The following is a 19,276-nucleotide window of genomic DNA, read 5'->3' on the forward strand; positions in this document are numbered from 1 at the left end:
CACCCGCATCCCCACCGACCCGGCCGGCCTCCGCTGCGCCCTCCGCCCGGCGCCCCGCATGATGACCGCCAGCGGCAACATCTTCCACGACCCGAACGACGACTACGCCGCGTATCAGAGCCACTCGCCGACGAACACGCACGCGAGCACGACGTCGACGGCCAGCGAGGTGGACGTCGGGTTCGTGAAGAAGGCGCCGCCCCCGCCGCCGCCGAGTCGGGTGAAGAAGGCGGCGCCGCCGCCGGTGCCGGGGAAAAAGTTTGTGGGGTTGGGGTGATGGGGGAATAGATAGGTAGGTTGGGTTGAGCGTGGTGTTGGGAGAAGGCCGTCTAATAATTCGGGAGAGTTTTGAGTCTGGAGTCTCCTCCCTTGGTGCAGATGGTCGTTGGTAAAAAGCGCTGGTCGTGTATACTATTATTTTTACGAGGAGGGGTTCAGCGAGGCCGTAGGTCCGTTTCGTGCAGTCTAGTCGACAATGCAAAAGCGTGTTCCGCCAAATGAAGTCAGGATAGAGAATCGGAACGTTGTGAACACGTCGATGTTTGTGAGGAAAGTGAAACTGGCAGACTAGGAGCTTGAATCTGAGTTGAGTATGACCTTATCACGTCTTACATGTCCCTCGTATTGCCATCCTTAGTGTCTAGTGATCTCTCAGCTCTAGCCTCTAGGCCACTAGTCGGCAGTACAATGGACTGTGGCGTCTGAATTGTGTGAGGCTGTGAAGTTACCTCAGCAAGCTCAGGCTATTTGTGGTCGTGCCAAGGCACCGGAGTGGGACTATACCTAATCGGTAAGTCACATGCACTCCTCGAACAAATAGCCTGAGGATTCTGTCAATGGGTTTTGGGTGTGTGCGGAGAGCTTTCATACCAAATGGAAGACCATCTTTAACTCCATTTTCATCCACAACCACACTATGCTCCGTCAATTAAATATAACCATTCGATTCCCCTGCTTTTTCTCCATAATTGATTGAATTTTGGGTCATGTCGGCCCGAAACCAGCATCGTCAGAGCGCGCGGTTGAACTCGCCCACTTTGCTACCTGCTCCAAGTTCTCAGCATATTGCTGCGTCAAACACATCTAATGCACCTCGTCAGAAAGCAAGAGGTTCTCAAAGACGCAGTAAGGCGCAGAGAGTAAACGAGATATGCCAATTCATGCGGAAAAAAAACATTACACTACGAGAATTTATCCATGTCTACGCGACGACTCAAGGGTCTGATGGTTATGGGGAGCGCCCTGCCACGCGTGCCAAACGACTCGCCGAGGCCGTCTACGGTCAGGCAGAGGTCTTAGATGCACTGCGAGAACATCCCGCGTCTGGTGCGGCAGGAATTGTCACTATAAAGGACCTGAGGAAGGAAATGAAGGAACTGGAAGAAGCCGGAGATATGTTTAGTGCCTACCAAGTCGACCGTGTCCAAGAGAAGACTTCACCTGCCGGCGTAGGGAGGGAGAAACAGTCAGAGGGTCAGAAGGTCGAGGACTACGAGCGCATACTGGGCAACATGCAGTTTGGGCAGATGTACGAGCAAGTTAAAACTCGTGCTCCTCTTCTATGTGGATTGCTCAATGGCCTTATGGCGCCCAAGACAGAGAGAAAAGATCGACCGCCACGGGATCCTGTCAAGTTCAACCACAGGATTGCGATAATCACGTCGATTCTCTGCTATTCTCGGGCATCGGAAGGGAGTAACAAGTTTCCCCGCGTATTTGGCGCCTTTCTGCACTCAAATGGCGTGAAACGACGTATCCTCGATCTTCTTCACCAATTTGGGGTTTGTGAAGGCTACAAGGGAGTCCACAGGCATCTCGAAACTGTGGCAGAACAAGCAAAGGCATCCTCACCGCCTCTCAGTATAGACGTCCACTGATTGCAATTAGGGAACGGTTCGTCGATATGGTCAGCAACTGGATGCCTGTGTTGTATATGACAATTTCGACTATCGAGAAGGTATTAAGCACCAGCTTATTTCAAATCACGCAGAAATGCGCTCTGTGACAACGGGAAAGGTTTTCAGAGGCTCTGATATCCCCTCTGGTGGTCTAAAGCAGTCAATGCTACACCGCGAGGTTCCACTTACAATAGAGGATCTTTTATATTCTCCTGGTGCAGCAGTATATGACGAGACTGCCGCAAAGATTGATACCTACTTTATAGCGGAGGCAATTCGATCAGCATATCCAATATCGGTCGAATCTATCTTCTCTACGTCCGACACACCTTACCCCGCTATGCCAGCAGTCGAGTTACTCGAGATTCGAAAGACAGATAGCAAGACGCTCGGTCCGATTCTCTTTAACGAAGGTACTCTAGATGGTTCCTACGAGGTTATAGAGAGCATCTACAAGTACCAATTCCGGCTAGATAATAAAGAATTCGACAACCGTCTGTTCTTGGCATTTGGCGATCAAAAAACCTCTTCACTTATCCGATCTATGCAGGCTGAGCAAGTAGACGCGTCTATGGCGTATGATAGAAAAGACTGGCTGATAGGAGTCGCTGCTCTCTTTCACCTGCGTATGAATTTTCTATGGCTTATGCAAAAGACACATTACGGAAACATGGAGCAACAGGACGCTTCAACTCTCTATCACAACATCAACTTCTGGGGACGAAAGAATATTCCAGCAGACCGTGCAGCATTTCAGGTTCTGGAAGAGCTGGTACTTCACAGTTTCGACGCTCGGGTTGTTGGACTACTCTATACTCGCCTCGAGCAGTGCGGCATCGATACCTCGGATCAAGATGAGGTTGACAAGGCAATTCGGAACATGAATACTAGAGGCTTTATGGACCTAGTGGAGGATATTCGCAGATCCGCATTTGAGCCGCAAGCCTGGCGACCATCTAAGGAGCAGTATACCAACGACACAGTCGATGAGGAGTTCCTCAGTCACGCTCGATATCTTCAACAAATGGTTGTATACAAGACCTTGAAGTACGGTATCAAAAACGGAGATATAGGACTCATTGATCGAGTTATTGGTGTCTGTTGCTTTTACTTCGAGGGGACTGGACAATCAAACTACGCATTCGAAATGCTCTATCTAAAGCGGCTCACTAGCACCAAAGCTTGTGACAAGGAGCTTCGGCGCGCAATACTCTCGAATAGCCTCGTTAATCCGCACGGCCGTCGGGACACCTGGCAAGAAGTCGATCGTAGCCTTGAATATCTAAACCTAGAGCTGAAAAGAGAGCTTTGGGCCCGTCGAACGTCGACTTTCGGATTAGATGCCCTGTTCAAGACTACCTCATTGACGGCAGAATATACTGTTTGTCTACGCAGGGCAGTTGAGGATGCATTCGCCCGGAAGGACAACTCCACACATTCCGTGCCCTCCCCGAAAGATGATATTCATACATTGGCCTTTGAGCTAGCATACGACTCGATTAAGCTCTATGACGGCGGCAGGAAGGCAAGACATCAAGCGCCAGACATACATACGGTCGGGCTCGAAAGAGTAGCAACTCAAAAATTGGAAGTGTTCAATGCAAAAGTTATAAGAGATAAAGATCGGATAGTTGTACCACCTTATGAGAGGAGAGGAGCTACGGCTGATCTAGATCCCAATAGCGACACGATGGCGATATTGGTATGTGCATGCTCATATAGTTTCTGGTCTTGTGCTAACAGACGTCGCCAGCCCTTGGCAGACAGAGATATAACCCATGAATGGGGTTTACCTTCGGATGTCGAGTTAGACTAACCTATCTATAATACCCACTCGCTGTAGTCGTAGCGGCTATTATTCCTTTTCTTACTGCGAGGACTTCGCCTTGCGTTAAATCGAGTCTAAAACGCCGAGTACGACCCGTTTCGTCGCTACTCCCTTCCCTCGGCTCAATGCGGGACGTTTCGAGGCCTGATTACTATTAATTATTCCTGGCACCTCATTCTCACCATCTTCGAGAACACCTGATATAGTAGAAGAATAGTCTACGTCTGTAGATATCATCGACCTACCTATAGATGTGAATGACGAGTTCACTGATACTATAGGCATTGATAGAGTAGGTAGATAAGAAGAACTCGAAGCTGGTACCTCTCTTGCCTGGGCAATGATTCGCTCTAGCGAGGAAGCGTACTCTTCTCGTTCATGCGCGAATAATACTCTTCGTTCCTGATCAGGAGTTATCGGAGTCTCTGCTTCGATAGACAATCTTCTCTTCCGACTTCGTTGTTGAGATACTTGCCGTTCGGCGGTGGGATGAGCTTGTCTTTCGAATGGTGCTCTTCGTATTAGAACTTGAGCTGCAGCTGTGGTTCCTGGCGTGCAGCCTCCGGGCCAGTTCCTCACGACATAGGACTTGATTTTATTAAACTCTTCGAACAGCTCATGGGAATGATCTTTCATCCAAGCCGATTTCATAAACTTCTCCAACTCAGCAGCCGAGCGGATGTTCGTATACTCTCTGGATATTGATATCCACTCTTCCTTCTGCGCGAGTAACCGTACTGAGAGCTCTGGCTTTACCATCCGATGTGCCGAATTAACAACGTTGTCTCCCCAGAGGGTCAGGCGGTCATAAAATGCGCGGGATGCCGTTCCAGCCTGGGGCTTGCGAAGACTAGCAGTGGTATCCCATGGGAAAGGCACCGCCCGCGTCAGATCAGGGTTACAGACGTTACAGCACTCGTGCGGTTGAGGAGCCGGTAACCTAGATGCAGGGTCCGATAGACTCTCTTGTAGCCAATCCATTAGGATTCGGCGTAGGCATGCGGATCGATTAACAAGATTGAATAGCGCCGGACAGTCATTATATAGGTCTGTTCGGCGTTCTCTCCCCGTTTTGCGTCGGTGCTGCCCTCCTGGTATATCATACTTAATAGCGTCTACGGCAACATCCGATTCATCATCTGGGATATCACCGCCCACCCCTGGATCGGTGGAGTACGACTGAGCTAACTGGCTCGTGTCGGAAGGCTGCCTTAAACACGACAGCATCTGAGTTCTGGATTGCAGCGCCGGTCTTGTCGATGAGATCCTGTCACCTATCGCCCAACTTTCTACCAAGAATATAGCCTCTCCTTTAATGCCAGTCATCCTAGCTGCACGGCCAAAGCGTTGGATAAGGACGCATAAGAGTCGTTCTAGAGGGAAGCCATACTGGACAACTCGTATGACATCCGAGAGATCTACCCCCGTTCCCAATGATTCTGTGGCCACCATGATTCGGATCTTAGAGTCCGGTTTAGAAAACTGGTCGTATATAGCATTCTTGTCGTTCGGAGTAGTATGTGAATGGTAGACCTGGATAATCTGCTTGCAGTCGTGGGCGTCCACGGACCCAGCTAACAGTTTCTGTAGCCAATCTCGCAGACATTCCGCACATTTTTGGATATCCCGTCGGGAGTCTATAAAGATTACAGTCTTCGGAATTCGCTCCGGCGTTGGCGAGCCGTTTGTGATGGCGTCCTGCAGAACAAAGAAGAGGCTTATGAATCTCTTCGTTGTCCGTGGTTGGATCATCTCGACGATTAACTTAATCTCTGGTCTATCGACGGATGATCGGAAGAACTCGCAGCTGGCCTGGAATCCTGTCATTTTTGTCGCAGTGTCTAACGTCGTCCGGTCCAGGGTGGCAGAGCAGCCAAACCAAGGGACACCTCCCCCTAGCCTTCGGCGTAGAAGAGAGAGTTGTGCATACTGTGGACGGATACCACTTCCCCAGAGGGCCACTAAATGGAGCTCATCTATAGCCACGATACAGACACGCTTCTTAAAAGTCGGGCTGCTTGCTATCGATCGAAACCAACCGGCGGCGATCTCTGGGCCCATGATAAGATGAGTATACACTCCCATTTCAATCTCTTGGGCTAATTCTTGAGTCTTGTCCGTCCTGCCATTGATAAACACGGATCTCGCGCCCGGAAGCCTTTGGATTTTGATACACTGCTCCTGTCCAATTCGATCCAAAGGGATGATAATGAGGCCGATGCCATCGCGGCAAAACAACGGCGCTGCCTGGAATATGACACTTTTGCCAAAAGATGTCTTGGCTGCAAGAATAAGGTCCTCCTTCTTGAATACTAAATGCCATATAGCATCTACCTGCTTCTGACGAGGCTCGAATGGGTAGAGATGGCAGTCCAGGCCTGCCCTGATGATGCCCTTCTGCACTTCCTCGGGCGCGTCTCTTGCAATTTCGACTAACCGCTGTATAGCCAGCATACTAGTGGTGCTATAGGCATCGTGGACGAGATCTCTGGCGATGTCCATGGTCTCTCGTCGCCGTTTTCGAACGCTCGCCTTGCTTCGCATGGGAAATATGGACACAAAATGTGTTCAATAATAGATATTTGTGTGAATACCGACCGAGAAAGGCGTTATATGACATCCAATGGGTGTTTTCCAGGCTCATTCGACCGTAAGCTCCGGAACGATGGCTGGATGGTGATTTCGGTGTGGTCTAGTTCATCACATATTAGCGTTTTTCACCCGACACAAGCATGGACATGTAAAAAAAAATCAATTACGAGATAGAGCATACTTTAATACACAATCGATCAGATTTTGGAGTACATACGACGTGTTTTGATGTGGTTATTAATGGATCGTGATTTTGTCAAATCCGCAGAGATACATACAAACCACATACAAAATTTATGCAGAGCAGTGCGCGTCATTGACAGAATCCTCAGGCTATTTACCAGAGGAGTAGTTAAAGTAACGTGACCTTTTACAAAAAAGGTTAGACTCCCCTGAGAAATAGCCTGAGCTTGCTGAGGTAACTGTGAAGCAGGATAGATGCACGTGACCACAGCACGTGAGTCAATGATAATATATGTCACGTGCTGTTACGGACAAACATTTATCCGTCCCGTAGCGTTCAGACTGCGCAGCAGAGAACGCAACAACTTGAGTTGCTGCTTAGAGAGACTGAGAGACTGAGGACTGTGAGAGACTGACACCACCAACCAACATCTGAACCATCCTTCCAGTCTGTTGTCCATCGTGCAACGCCCGCAGCCATCAATTCCATCCCCGTTTCTCCCTCCCTCACCCCCATACACGTCCTTTTTCACGCGTTGATCTCCCCATTCCTTTCCTTAGAGCCCATCGCCCCGTCCCCCCAATTTCCCTCCCACCCTCGTTCCCGCTTCGACCATCGCGACTTTCCCCCAACTTGCACGCAGTACCACCCCAACGCCGCATTCCATCTCCGCTCTCTCCCCCGATCATTCCCTATTGCGGAGTATGTCATTCTGAGCTGCTGGAATTCACTCTCCCTCACCGCGCCAAGACCTCGCGACCCATTTGCCACTGCGACCGCTCTTGCGCATTCTCACCCGTCCTCCGCATACGGTTGTGGAGTCGATAACGGGGACCACGTGCTTGGGGCATTCACCGCACTGGGCCTGAACGACCATCATGGCGTCAGTTCAACCCGCGCCGGGATTTCCGGCCGCGTCTCATGGACCTGGGCCCAACACCAAGGAGAAAATCCAGGAGCTGTTCCTTGTATGATCCCCCATCAACGCGCGACGAAGCTTGCTAACGAGGGCAGAAATACCAACAGATGAAGAGCTCCGGCGTCGCGGAGACGGACCCCGATTTCATCAAGACGCGCAACATGGTCCAAAACATCCAGCGACAGGCCGCGGCGCAGAAGAAGCGCATGGGCATGGCGCATCAGCAGCAGCAGCAGCAACAGGCGCAGTCCCAACAGCAGAATGGATCGCTCACGAACGGTACCAGCAACGGAGTCGCGCCTGTTGCCACCTCGACCGCTTCCACCACGAACGACGCATCCGGCGCGTCGAAAACACCCGTTACTCCTCAGAGCGCCACGCAGGGTTCCCTTTTCCAAGGCGGCGATGACAAGCATCCTGTGCCCAATGCCTATACGCAGGTGTTCACGCCCAAGTCGCTATCGACCCTGCGGTCGCAAGTGGCCGCCTTCCGCCTGCTGAGTAAAAACCTTCCGGTGCCCGCACAACTACAGCAGACGCTGTTTCCATCCCAGCAAGCCAAGAAGCCGCAAAGTCCGGCGGAGAGCGTGTCAGCTGCGAAGAAGGTGCTGAGTGCATCGTCCGGGTCGGTAATCAAGGGTGCGGAATCGACCACCGGGTCGGTATCCAAGGATGTGGAATCGACCAACGGCGCACGATACCTGGACTTCGAGTCGCCCTATAAACTTTCCGGAAGCGACCCGATCAGCTATTGGGATCACCAATACCGGGACAAACGACCTCTCGTCCCAAGCATCATGGGCCCGGGCGTGGACGTGGACCGCCTGGTCGAAGAGCGCGAGAATATTGTCTACAACCGGATCCAGGCGCGGAAATCGGAGTTGGAGAAGCTGGGTGCGAATATTGGATCCTGGGATTCACACCGATCCGCCACGCCGAAAGACGATGGGAAGTCAAAGCTGAAGGCTCTCATCGAATTCAAGAAGCTCAATCTCCTGCCTCTGCAACGCAGGCTTCGACAGCAAATCAGCGCGGAGATGCTGCATGCCCACAACCTTGCGATGACGGCCAACCGTGGCATGTGTCGACGAATCAAGAAACAGTCGTCGCGCGAAGCGCGCATCACCGAGAAGCTCGAGAAGCAGCAACGCGATGCCCGGGAGACCAAGGAGAAGAAGAAGCACAACGACTTCCTGCGCGCTATCGTCGCGCACGCTGAGGAGGTCCGAGAGAATGCCGCCCGACATCGCGCCCGGACCGTGAAGCTTGGTCAGCTCATGCTGGCGACGCACCAAAACATCAAGAAGGAAGAGGAGAAGCGCATTGAGCGAACGGCCAAGCAACGTCTGCAGGCGCTCCGGGCCAACGACGAGGAGACGTACCTCAAGTTGCTGGGTCAAGCCAAGGACAGCCGTATCTCGCATTTGCTCCGACAGACCGACAGTTTCCTCAAACAGCTGGCGGCGTCGGTCAAGCGACAGCAGCGCGGTGCCAAGGAGGACTACGTGGTGTCCGAAGACGAGGAAGAGGAGAGCGAGCTCTCCGAAACGGAAGATCACGAAGCTCGTGGCCGGCAGATCGACTACTACGAGGTGGCTCATCGTGTCAAGGAGGATGTCAAGCAACAGTCGGGGAACCTCGTCGGTGGTACGCTCAAGGACTATCAACTTAAGGGTCTGCAGTGGATGATTTCCCTGTACAACAACAACCTGAACGGGATTTTGGCCGACGAGATGGGTCTGGGGAAGACCATTCAAACCATCAGTCTCATCACGTACCTCATCGAGAAGAAGAATCAACCCGGGCCTTTCCTTGTGATCGTGCCGCTAAGGTGAGTCCCCTCTGCCTAACCTTGACGCAAGCTAACCGATTTAGTACCCTTACGAATTGGAATAATGAGTTCGAGAAATGGGCACCAAGCGTGCAGCGCATCGTCTACAAGGGCCCCCCTCTCGCTCGAAAACAACAGCAACAGCAAATCCGCTACGGGCAGTTCCAAGTCCTCCTCACCACCTACGAGTTCATCATCAAGGATCGTCCCATCCTGGCCAAAATCAAGTGGATGCATATGATCGTCGACGAGGGTCATCGCATGAAGAACGCCAATTCCAAACTCAGCTCCACCATCACGAATTACTACAGCACCAAATACCGCATTATCCTGACCGGGACGCCGTTGCAGAACAACCTCACCGAACTGTGGGCCATGCTCAACTTCGTCCTCCCGAACATCTTCAAATCCGCTAAATCCTTCGATGACTGGTTCAACACCCCGTTCGCCAACACGGGCGGTCAGGATCGCATCGAGCTGACCGAGGAAGAGCAGCTGCTCGTCATCCGTCGTCTGCACAAGGTGCTGCGTCCCTTCCTGCTGCGTCGTCTGAAGAAAGACGTCGAGAAGGACCTGCCGAACAAACAGGAGCGCGTCATCAAGTGCAACTTCTCGGCGCTGCAGGCGAAGCTGTACAAGCAACTGGTCACCCACAACCGGCTCATGGTCAGCGATGGGAAGGGCGGGAAAACCGGGGTGCGTGGCTTGAGCAACATGCTGATGCAGCTGCGAAAACTGTGCAATCACCCCTTCGTCTTCGAGGAGGTCGAGGATCAAGTCAACCCGACGCGTCAGTCAAATGACCTGCTATGGCGCACCGCCGGAAAGTTCGAATTGCTGGATCGGATCCTGCCCAAGTTCCAAAAAACCGGGCATCGCGTCCTCATGTTCTTCCAGATGACGCAGATCATGAACATCATGGAGGACTTCATGCGGCTTCGCGGATACCAGTATCTCCGCCTGGACGGATCCACCAAGTCCGAGGACCGATCCGAGCTCCTGCATCAATTCAATGCACCCGATTCCCCCTACTTCTGCTTCCTTCTCTCGACCCGCGCCGGTGGCCTCGGTTTGAATCTGCAGACAGCCGACACCGTCATCATCTACGACTCGGATTGGAATCCGCACCAGGATTTACAGGCACAGGATCGTGCGCATCGGATCGGGCAGAAGAACGAGGTGCGCATCCTGCGTCTCATCACTTCCAACTCCGTCGAAGAGAAGATTTTGGAGCGCGCCAATTTCAAGTTGGATATGGACGGGAAAATCATCCAAGCCGGTCGCTTCGACAACAAGTCCACCAACGAAGAGCGAGACGCCATGCTCCGCATCATGTTGGAGTCCGCTGAAGCCGCCGAGAGCCTCGAGCAAGAAGAGATGGACGACGACGATCTCAACCTTCTCATGATGCGCTCGGACGACGAGCTCCCCATCTTCCAGCAGATCGACGCCGAGCGCAACAAGTCTGGCATATACGGCCCCGACAAGAAACTCCCCCGCCTCCTCGGCGAAAACGAGCTCCCGGAGATCTACCTCAACGAAGACGTCCCCATTCAAGAGGAAGTCGAGGAGATCACTGGCCGCGGCGCCCGTGAGCGCACCCGCGTCAAGTATGACGACGGCCTCACCGAGGAGCAGTGGCTCGAAGCCGTCGACGACGACGAAGACACCATCGAGGCCGCCGTCGCCCGTAAGGAAGCCCGCATCGCCAAGCGCGTCTCCAACAAGGAAAAACGCGGCCAAGGCTCCCAGCTCGGCACCGACTCACCCGCCCCCTCTCGCGAGAGCTCCGAGGAACCTGTCCTCCCCAAGAAGCGCGGCCGCAAACCCAAGTCTGAGAAGCGCAAAGTCGACGACGCGTCCCTCGACGGCGACGTGCCGCAGCCGCCGAAGAAGCGCGGACGGCAGGCGAAGCCGGCGGAAACGCTGTCCAAACCGCAGCGGGAGGCTCTGCAGGACATCGTGAACGCGGTGTTCAAGGTGCTCGACGGGCTGGAGGAGCAGTCGGACGACCCCGAGGTGCCGGACCGCGGGATCATCGACCCGTTTATCGACCTGCCCGACAAGTCGCTATACCCTGACTACTACCGGATTATCGCCCGGCCGATCTGTATGAAGATGGTGCAGAAGCGGATCAACCGCCGCGAGTATCAGAGTCTGCGGGAGTTCCGGCAGGATATCGGGACGCTGTGCGGGAATTGTCGGACGTATAACGAGGATGGGAGCTTGTTGTATCAGGATGCGAACTTGATTGAGGTATGTTGATCCTCCGTCCCCCCTACTCATTCCACGTATTTCGCAACGGAAATCTGATTTTTGTCGATTAGGAAACCTGCATCAAGCACCTCAAAGACGAGGCCGCCAAACACCCCGAATTCGACTGGGGTGACATCGACGAGCCGGACACCGACCTCCCCGACGGCACCACCGCACCCGTCTCCAGCGTCGGCACGCCGCTTGCGTCTGGGAAGGGGTAGCTCGACCCGCGGACCAAGATAAAACTTGACGGTTCTCGCTCGTCGGGGTTGTTTGCGATGTGGGATGGATGGATGGAGGAGGTGCGTGAAGGTTGGTTCGTGCTTTCGGCGTTATTAGACCTGTGGCACTACTCACTGGGGATGGCGTATCGGTAGGATGGCGACCGGCGACTGGTGGATCGCGAATACTGGGAGTGAAAAGGCGAATGAAGGACACGGGGGTTTTTTTTACGATGCAATACACTAGGTACATGGACTACATGTTTCACCGCCGCCTAGCATAGTTTAATGTCATCCGCAAAATGCAGTTTCTGCGCTGGAGTAGATCTACCAAGCGGAGGCTCTTCGTGTTGAATAATATCAAGTTTCGTAATGACGACGAATGGACGTGGATGCAGGAGGGGTGCTTTCTTCATCGTACGAAGCGTAATACAGCATTCGACTGGACGGCTCCGTCGTTGTGGTGCGGTGTCATTCGGCTTTGTCTCCTCCATCTTTTCCGTGATGAGATCAGAGACAGAGATGGATGAATGGATGGATGGGCGCATTGCTGGTCGAGGTTGATTCATGGGTTAGGCTTCATGCATGTTAACTAGTTATGAGGAACATTTGAATTTTAATGAGACGGCGATGGGCATGAGATGGGGGTATATTTTGGTGCAGCTACTTGTACATGATGGATTCAGCTCGTTTGCTTGCCCGTGAAAGTTATCCGTCCCTCCGTCCAACCCGCCCATATATGAGTGTCGAAGAGCATCGCGCTACTTGACATGAGTGTTGGGGTCCCTTGCCGTTGAACAATCCCTCCGTCGTACTCTCTCGATCCAGGCAAACTCCAAGGCGATGGACTGCCCCCGGCTTCTCAATCAATGGCAACTCGCGGCCACGACGATAGGAAGTCGTCACGGGGGCGATACGATGATCAGGTGGAGGAGCTTGCGGTCCGGCTAGTGCTGGGAGGTTCGCCATGGAGGGACCGGCGTTAGTGGCAATCTGCGGCTAGGCGAGTGCTAGAGCGTCCTGTGTCGACGGCCTGCAAGTGGGGTTTGGAGGGAGTAGCCGATCGTATTGGCCACTCGGACCTGCGGCATACAGGTTCGGAGGCATCGGCGCGTATGGGTCCGGGAGGAACGGCGGTTGTACGGGGCAGGGGATCCGAGGGATTCAGATGGAGGCATGCGGTACGGCCGGAAACGTCTGGCAGCATTGGCGGGTGGATTGGCCGCCGCCACCGCCGGAGATCCGCGTGGGGTGAGGGGAGCTGGTGCTAGTCGCTTCAGCGAAGGGGGGCTGAGAGGTGGTTCCCCTTGCTGTGCAGGATCTCTGCCTCCGGGAGCGGCCATTGCTAGGGATGGTGGATGAGGGGGGTGGTGGTGTGAAGATAGATGGTGGGGATAGATGGTGGGGATAGATGTTGAAGATGCGAAAGTGTGTGGAAAGTAGGGAAATGATGAGTTGTCCGGCGGGGTTGCCGAGAAGGTGAGAGTTGACGGCGATTGTCGACTGAAGGGAAAATAGGAAAAAATCAAGACTCCAGTGAACATTGGAGTCTCAGGGGCAACAGAGAGTTGTGTCCGGCCATGCGACAGTGCTCGTGAAATGTGAATCCGTCTCCGCCCCTTTCGATTCTAAACCGCTTCGGGGTGGAAGCAATGGATGCTCATTCGCCTTGGATGTCCTCCTCCAGTCCCCGTAGAGATTGTCCATGTAATTGCCGACTTTCTTGATCAAGGGAGATGTACGACGGTAATCCTCTAAGAGTTTTGATGCCTTCGGGGTACACTTCAGGACCATCAACTTCTTCAACGCAGATGCCGCAACATATCCCTTCTACTCCCTCGAAGCATTTGAATCTTGCGAGGCAGCAGCAGTCCGGATGGGTAGGTCTAAAGGCCTGGATTGCATATATATAAGTCAAGATCTTGACGGATTGTTGTTCGTGGCCATCGAAAGGTCTCCTAGTCCGGGATGGGCCGTCGTTTTCGTGGAGTCGATCAGTCCGCAAGTCTATCCCATGCCGACGAGCCACGAGCCCATCCGACAAGTTCTCTCGGAATACTTCCCGGGATTTTAAATCTATCGGTGGTCGCATGCATTGCGGTCCGTAGCCATCGAAGCGCCACCAGTCCGATATGGATCGTCATTTTCCTAGAGTCGATCGTCCGCAAGTCCATCCATGCTGACGAGCTACCCGCTCATCCAACAAGTCCTCCCGGCATGCTACCCGGGATTTTAAATCCATCCGTGGTGGCCCGCATCTCCGATTCGCGGCTGCGAGAACCCGCACTTCGGAACCGCAAACCCTCGTCAGCGTCACGGCTTCGAGCCTCCGAGTCGCGGAGACGGAGACCCTCGTCGGGCGCGCGGTGCTCGATGTCGTCGGCATTGGGGTCCCGGGCGGAACTGCTTGTCCTTAGATGGTCGTGGTCAGGGGCAGCGTGGTTCTCGCCTTGGGCGGTTGAGGGTCTCCTGTGACCTCTGCTTCGATCTCGGCCACGCATCTTGCTGTCGCTTCGGCTTTCGCGAGCCGTCTCCTCGGGAGCTGTCGACTGTCTGTCATCGCTGTCGTCAGGCTCGCCGCCCCTAGCATTGCGCATCCGGGGCCAGAGACTCGGGAGCGCGACCTGTTGGAACCGTGGGCTGACGACGCGGTCTTCGAACCATCGCCGCACCTGGGCCTCGATAAGCTCTGCCAGCTTTGGCAGGTTCGTCAATCGAGCGCGAGAGCCAACTAGTGAAGACGTCCGAAGAGCAAGGGTGTAGTTGGGATGGAAGGTGAACGTCAACGCGGTAGAGTTCCGCGTTGGTGACGAGGGCTGAGGAGACGGCGAGGTCGGCATCCTATGAGTGGGAGTAGGGCTGGATAGAGTCGAATTACCCTCTTCGGCTCCTGATGGAATGGAGACAAGTGATAAAGAGAGCTAGCAACCATGGTTAGTGTAAGCCCTGAAAGGGGGTGGCGTTTTGGTCTGCACATACCGTCCCGCTGAATCTCACTACAGATACGGCCAGCGCCACTGGAAGGACTGCAATCAGGGGCTTTGGATAGTTCAACCTCACGGTCGTCTCTACTCCAAGCGTGATCACATCGCCCAAGTCCACGTCCATCTGCGCCTGCAATCTGGCCCCCTCGCCGGCGCTAACCCCCATTCCGACATGGCCATTCTCGCCCTCCTCCACCGGAATCACTCGACAGTTGCTGAAGATGGGGAATTCCTCGCCCAGGGCGATTTCGGTGATCCGCATATCGCCGACCCAGCTGGGTTTCAATGGTCCATTTAGCACGGACTCCAAACTGCGAACAATAGCGCCTTCATGAAGGGCATCCGCACGGAGCTGTGCGAGCGTCTGCGCAACGAGGACGTTGAACCAGTCTAGCGATTCTGGGGGGTGAGAGGCCGTATTGTAATACGTTTTGGAGAGGATTAATGGGGTGCTGGGGGGTAGGGTTGAAAAGGTGGTGGACGGCCGGTGTCGCAATGTATTGTTCGCCCCTCCAGAGGCAGATCGAGAATATGTCCGCGAATGTGAGGAGGAATATGGTCGATGGGATGGTCGCAAGCTGTCGGATGTGGATGGTTCTCCAAAGATGAAGAATTTGATGAACGCGAAGATAATCACGGCTAAGGTGAGCTGTCCCAGGATGAAACCCTGGGTGAAGGTTGGAACGAAGCTGGAGGACTCTGGCATGGTTGATAGTGCTTCCAATCCTTATTATGGGCTATCCCTTACAGATAGCTACTGGCATGTACCCGAGGCCATTGCTTGTCGTCGTTGACGGGGCCGATAGTATGAATCTGGGTGGGAAAGGATGGGAAGTCACCATCAACTGGCAGCCCCGGGGGAAGACTCAACCGCTGCAGTACCCCCTCTGGAGTCAATAAAAAATGGGATCGGTAACTCATATATTCCAAGAATGCTCGTGAACGATTGCGGATGTGACATGGTAGATGCAAGTGATATTGACGTCCGAACGGGGTTTTTATTTGCTATGAGCTATTGACTAGGATTGGTTCCACGGTTTTAGCTCCCGCTTCCCGAGCATTGCTAATCTGAACGCCCTCCCTCTCCCGGTCTAATCCCCCAGTGGCATACCACACGTAAAACGTACCTCCCTTGAAGATGTTCCTACCTGAAGCAAGGACGACATTGCCCTGAAGCATCACTACCGCAGAAAATGGCTGAACACCACTGCGGGGGCTCTCAGGACTCCCCGAGACCCCGTACCAGCCCCCCGTCCGCCGTGACCCTCCGCCTTCCTCCCACTACCGAACCCCCCAGCGACTCGAATCCGCCAAAGCAGAAGACATGGCTCATCTTTGGGGCAACAGGGCACATGGGACGGTCCCTCGTCAGGTGCTGTCTGTCTCACGGTGATAGGGTATCTGCGGTGGGCTGGACGAAGGAGCACACGCTCCAGCAGATGCAGAACGCGAAGCCCGGCGAGCGGAACTATCATGGCCTGCTGTGTGATGTGCGGGTTCGAGAGACGGTGGATGCAGCAGTTCAGGCGGCTATCAAGCACTGGAAGGCATTTGACATCGTTGTGAAGTAAGTACTCCTCGATGGTATTAACCCAGTTATATTTGGTGCTACTTGACCGCTGTCTTTGATGGACATTATGCTGACCGTGCATGCGCTTCTGATAGTTGTACAGGCTACGGTGAGTTTAACAATGACTCCTACACGGTGACAACTGACTAGAACTTTCCATGTAGGAGTTATCGGGGCTTGCGAAGATCAAGATACACACGACTTACGAAATCAATTTGAAACGAACTTCCTCGGCACCTTGAACATCATCCAGCTCTCCCTCCCCTACTTCCGTGAGCGCGCCGAATCTCTGTTGGCCGCCGTACCGGAAAAATCAAAGAGTGGAAGCGCACAAGTCGCCCCTTTCCCCTGCCGGTACATCATTTTCAGTAGCACTTCCGGCGCACTCGGCGTCCCGGGACTAGGCCCCTACTGCGCGACGAAATATGCAGTGGAAGGACTGATTGAGAGCATGCTATATGAAATCGACTCTTTCGGCATCAAGGCAAGCTTGATCGAACCAGGGCACGTCCGTCTGGACGACCACCTCGCTGACGGACCGGAAACGCAACCGCTGTTTAACAGCCCTGTGGCTAGCTCCGTCGTTCCTCCGGAAACCGACACCGGATTGAAGAATTCAAAAGGTCTGTCACCAGGAAAACCGCGGCGATGGCAAGCGTTCCTGGTCAAGCCGCCGTCGGCGCCGTACGATAGTCCTACTGCACCGTCAGCGCATGCCAAGCGAGTGGTCCAGTGGCTCAACGATCGGCAACCTACCTCGGCAGTCAAGAGTGCGGAACTCGTCTGGCAGCTGGGCCATTGCAGTTATCCTCCCTTGCGGCTGTTGCTGGGCGGTTTCGCCGTCGAGAGTGTCCGGGACCGACTGCGCTGTGTCACCGAGGAGGTATGTTTCCTTTTGAAATTCCTGTGCTCCACCCCCCAAGCTCTGTTCAGCGTTATTTGGGGCCGTTGCTGTGAGGCTTGAATATGTACTAATTGCTTCTTCGAGCTAGATCGAAGACTGGAAGCACCTGAATTTCCCGATCCCCGAAGACGAGTCTGAATAACGACCCGATTCGCCGAATCTAGATGTTGGTGCCGTTGCCGCGGACCCGAGGGGACGGCGGGACTCGAAAGCCATTCTCTTGCGTCGTTGGGGCGAAAGATGGTGCCGAAGGATGTAGCTGTCCAATGTTCCGGCCGTAGATCTCGATAACCCTGGTGGGTTGTTCCCTATCTAAACAAAAACCCAAGTCCGGTGGAGTTTCGGGGAGAGCTGGTAATATTTGGGAAAGTGCCCAGAGCGGATTCGTCGAACAGCTGGAAGACTTGTCCACCATTGGGGTCGAATTCGTCACCGAGACCCTCGTCCATCATATGGTCAGGGGAGTTGGTGTCCCCATGGAGAGTAGTTGGTGATGTCGAGGAACACTCGTTCAGCAACGCTGTTGCTGACCATACATGGGAGAAATGCGATTATATGTTGAGAGAATAAGGAGAAGAGCACCATATACACGGCTATATTCTTGTTGCCTCACAACAGGTTATATGGTTGGATGCGGACTTGATCGAGCAAAATCTACCCATCAACCGCGAGAAGTTCCCCAACAAAACGACGCCGACTCTCGTGCTTCGTCAGGTCACAAGGTCGATTGAACTCTTTTTCGCAACTCGGATAGAGACATGCGACAGGGTGCCGAAGACCGAGAGAGCTTCTCCCTGCGGGCAGCTCCCCGATAAAGCGACGCCGACTCTCCTCGTGCTTAGTCAAGTCACAAGGACGATTGAACTCCTTGTCCCAACTCGGACAGAGACAAGCGACATCGTGCAGAGGACTGAGAGAGCTTCCCCCGGCGAGCCATCGAGCGGTGGACGCTGTCGTCATCCGACTCCCTGAAGCGGGACGCTTGAATGTTTGCTTTTGGCTGAACTATACGGAATGAAGGGAGGCGCCAGGAGTCGAGGCGATGATGGAATCCTCGTTCGATGCTATATAATCGAAGTTCAGGAAGATGCTCGAGCCCCAGCCAGCTGCTGCTGCTGGTTTTGTCGCACCATTGCCGTTGACCGGCTTTCCGGCCGACCCATTTGAGGGCATCGGATACAACGCTGGATTATTGAGGTTTGGGTAGCCCATACGGTGACTAGCTCAAGACTTTCCGGAGATACCATGGCGCTGGTCCACTCACCATCTGAGTATCGCGACTTCATCAACCAGATTTAGATGATTGGGTACATTAAGCAGACAAGGTAGCCCGCCGAGAGATTGGGACAGTCCCCAATGGAAATTCTCTGCGAGCTCCTCCGGCATGCCAACGCCCGTCATCGCGTACCGCTGTGCCGCAGTGTGTAGCCACGCTTCTGGTCGTGGCTCCCCGTACTGTGTTCAGGGTGAAATGGTCGTCGCAGCTACCATGGTCATGGTCCGCAAGGCCGCGCGTAGCCGCGCTCTTGTTGAGGGAGGAGGGAGGGGGCTTGCGTCTGATGTTTTCGAGGGATCTATGGAACGTCTGATTGATCACTGCACTTGGGACAGTTGTGGATGACATCTGACGGTGGCTCATAGTTCGTCGTCTTTCCCCGACGGCAGAAGTGCACACTCTCGTCGTCCAAGTCCCTACCTGGACTCTTGGCCAAGATTTGTTTGGCTTCGACGTGGTGGAGCTGACTTTCTGCAGCGATGAGGGTTTGCTAAGTCCTCCCACTTTGGGCAGTGGTGGATGACGTCCGACGGTGGCTCGTTCCATGTCTTCTTCCCGCGCTGGCAAGAAGTGTGCACCTTCGTCGTCCGAGTCCGTAACCGGCCGCCTCACGGGGCTTGGTTTCGCTTGGACGTGGTGCAGTTGACTTTTGGCAGCGATGGGGATTTGCCTAGTCGAAGCGCCCGGCAACTCGAACTCCTTGTCCCAGTTGGCCACGATTATGGAGGGTGGTGCGGCTCGTTCTTCTTCCTAACAGCTATTGAGCGATATATACTTTTCCTTTTCCTTTTTCGGAATTCCTGAAATTCTGGT

General features: G+C 53.9%; 9 protein-coding genes across 9 annotated transcripts in view; 5 read left to right on the forward strand and 4 right to left on the reverse strand.

Annotated features, from left to right (window-relative positions):
- Positions 1–277, forward strand: part of P152DRAFT_452171 (BAR-domain-containing protein) — a gene marked incomplete at both ends in the record, with an annotated part of 1,423 nt that extends 1,146 nt beyond the window's left edge. Inside the window, one exon of the mRNA XM_033678275.1 lies at positions 73–277. Coding sequence (XP_033530910.1) covers positions 73–277 — 205 coding nt within the window. The remainder of the gene's footprint in view (positions 1–72) is intronic.
- Positions 278–861: 584 nt separating this feature from the next.
- Positions 862–1,935, forward strand: P152DRAFT_461699 (uncharacterized protein). The gene has a single exon (XM_033680185.1). It carries the CDS (start codon positions 987–989, stop codon positions 1,875–1,877), a length of 891 nt encoding a protein of 296 aa, XP_033530911.1. The 5' UTR covers positions 862–986; the 3' UTR covers positions 1,878–1,935.
- A 633-nt stretch (positions 1,936–2,568) lies between these two features.
- On the forward strand, positions 2,569–3,714 carry P152DRAFT_476626 (uncharacterized protein; the record flags this gene model as incomplete). The annotated part of the gene is made up of 2 exons (XM_033681524.1): positions 2,569–3,600; positions 3,652–3,714. The coding sequence occupies 2 exons, from the start codon at positions 2,569–2,571 to the stop codon at positions 3,712–3,714; spliced, it is 1,095 nt and encodes a 364-aa protein (XP_033530912.1).
- Positions 3,715–3,789: 75 nt separating this feature from the next.
- Positions 3,790–6,663, reverse strand: P152DRAFT_442207 (ATP-dependent DNA helicase; the record flags this gene model as incomplete). Its single annotated transcript, XM_033677734.1, has 2 exons — positions 6,536–6,663; positions 3,790–6,418 (listed from the first exon to the last, which is right to left on the reverse strand). The coding sequence occupies exon 2, from the start codon at positions 6,268–6,270 to the stop codon at positions 3,790–3,792; it is 2,481 nt and encodes an 826-aa protein (XP_033530913.1). The 5' UTR covers positions 6,271–6,418; positions 6,536–6,663.
- Positions 6,664–7,175: 512 nt separating this feature from the next.
- Positions 7,176–11,867, forward strand: P152DRAFT_168062 (uncharacterized protein). The gene is made up of 5 exons (XM_033674067.1): positions 7,176–7,204; positions 7,253–7,470; positions 7,517–9,252; positions 9,297–11,508; positions 11,580–11,867. The coding sequence occupies exons 2-5, from the start codon at positions 7,381–7,383 to the stop codon at positions 11,727–11,729; spliced, it is 4,188 nt and encodes a 1,395-aa protein (XP_033530914.1). The 5' UTR covers positions 7,176–7,204; positions 7,253–7,380; the 3' UTR covers positions 11,730–11,867.
- Positions 11,868–12,437: 570 nt separating this feature from the next.
- On the reverse strand, positions 12,438–13,072 carry P152DRAFT_452175 (uncharacterized protein; the record flags this gene model as incomplete). Its single annotated transcript, XM_033678276.1, has 2 exons — positions 12,438–12,728; positions 12,812–13,072. 2 exons carry the CDS (start codon positions 13,070–13,072, stop codon positions 12,438–12,440), a joined length of 552 nt encoding a protein of 183 aa, XP_033530915.1.
- An 852-nt stretch (positions 13,073–13,924) lies between these two features.
- Positions 13,925–15,563, reverse strand: P152DRAFT_442213 (uncharacterized protein; the record flags this gene model as incomplete). Its single annotated transcript, XM_033677735.1, has 3 exons — positions 14,709–15,563; positions 14,636–14,650; positions 13,925–14,545 (listed from the first exon to the last, which is right to left on the reverse strand). Exons 1-3 carry the CDS (start codon positions 15,417–15,419, stop codon positions 13,925–13,927), a joined length of 1,347 nt encoding a protein of 448 aa, XP_033530916.1. The 5' UTR covers positions 15,420–15,563.
- Positions 15,564–15,906: 343 nt separating this feature from the next.
- Positions 15,907–17,329, forward strand: P152DRAFT_476630 (NAD(P)-binding protein; the record flags this gene model as incomplete). The annotated part of the gene is made up of 4 exons (XM_033681525.1): positions 15,907–16,280; positions 16,379–16,392; positions 16,448–17,166; positions 17,276–17,329. The coding sequence occupies 4 exons, from the start codon at positions 15,907–15,909 to the stop codon at positions 17,327–17,329; spliced, it is 1,161 nt and encodes a 386-aa protein (XP_033530917.1).
- Positions 17,330–18,323: 994 nt separating this feature from the next.
- On the reverse strand, positions 18,324–19,096 carry P152DRAFT_168079 (uncharacterized protein). Its single transcript, XM_033674068.1, has one exon. It carries the CDS (start codon positions 19,007–19,009, stop codon positions 18,500–18,502), a length of 510 nt encoding a protein of 169 aa, XP_033530918.1. The 5' UTR covers positions 19,010–19,096; the 3' UTR covers positions 18,324–18,499.
- Between the last annotated feature and the right edge of the window lie 180 nt (positions 19,097–19,276).

Source organism: Eremomyces bilateralis, assembly GCF_010015585.1.
Source record: "Eremomyces bilateralis CBS 781.70 unplaced genomic scaffold P152scaffold_26, whole genome shotgun sequence".
NCBI lineage: Eukaryota > Fungi > Ascomycota > Dothideomycetes > Eremomycetales > Eremomycetaceae > Eremomyces > Eremomyces bilateralis.

What these genes read in the sequence shown, in the direction of transcription:
- P152DRAFT_168079 (XM_033674068.1), bottom strand. Translation starts at nt 19,009, where the DNA reads ATGGAACGAGCCACCGTCGGACGTCATCCACCACTGCCCAAAGTGGGA.
- P152DRAFT_461699 (XM_033680185.1), top strand. Translation starts at nt 987, where the DNA reads ATGTCGGCCCGAAACCAGCATCGTCAGAGCGCGCGGTTGAACTCGCCC.
- P152DRAFT_168062 (XM_033674067.1), top strand. Translation starts at nt 7,381, where the DNA reads ATGGCGTCAGTTCAACCCGCGCCGGGATTTCCGGCCGCGTCTCATGGA. An exon ending in AAATCCAGGAGCTGTTCCTT is followed by an intron (nt 7,471 to 7,516) that starts GTATGATCCCCC and finishes TAACGAGGGCAG; the next exon opens with AAATACCAACAGATGAAGAG. An exon ending in CTTGTGATCGTGCCGCTAAG is followed by an intron (nt 9,253 to 9,296) that starts GTGAGTCCCCTC and finishes TAACCGATTTAG; the next exon opens with TACCCTTACGAATTGGAATA.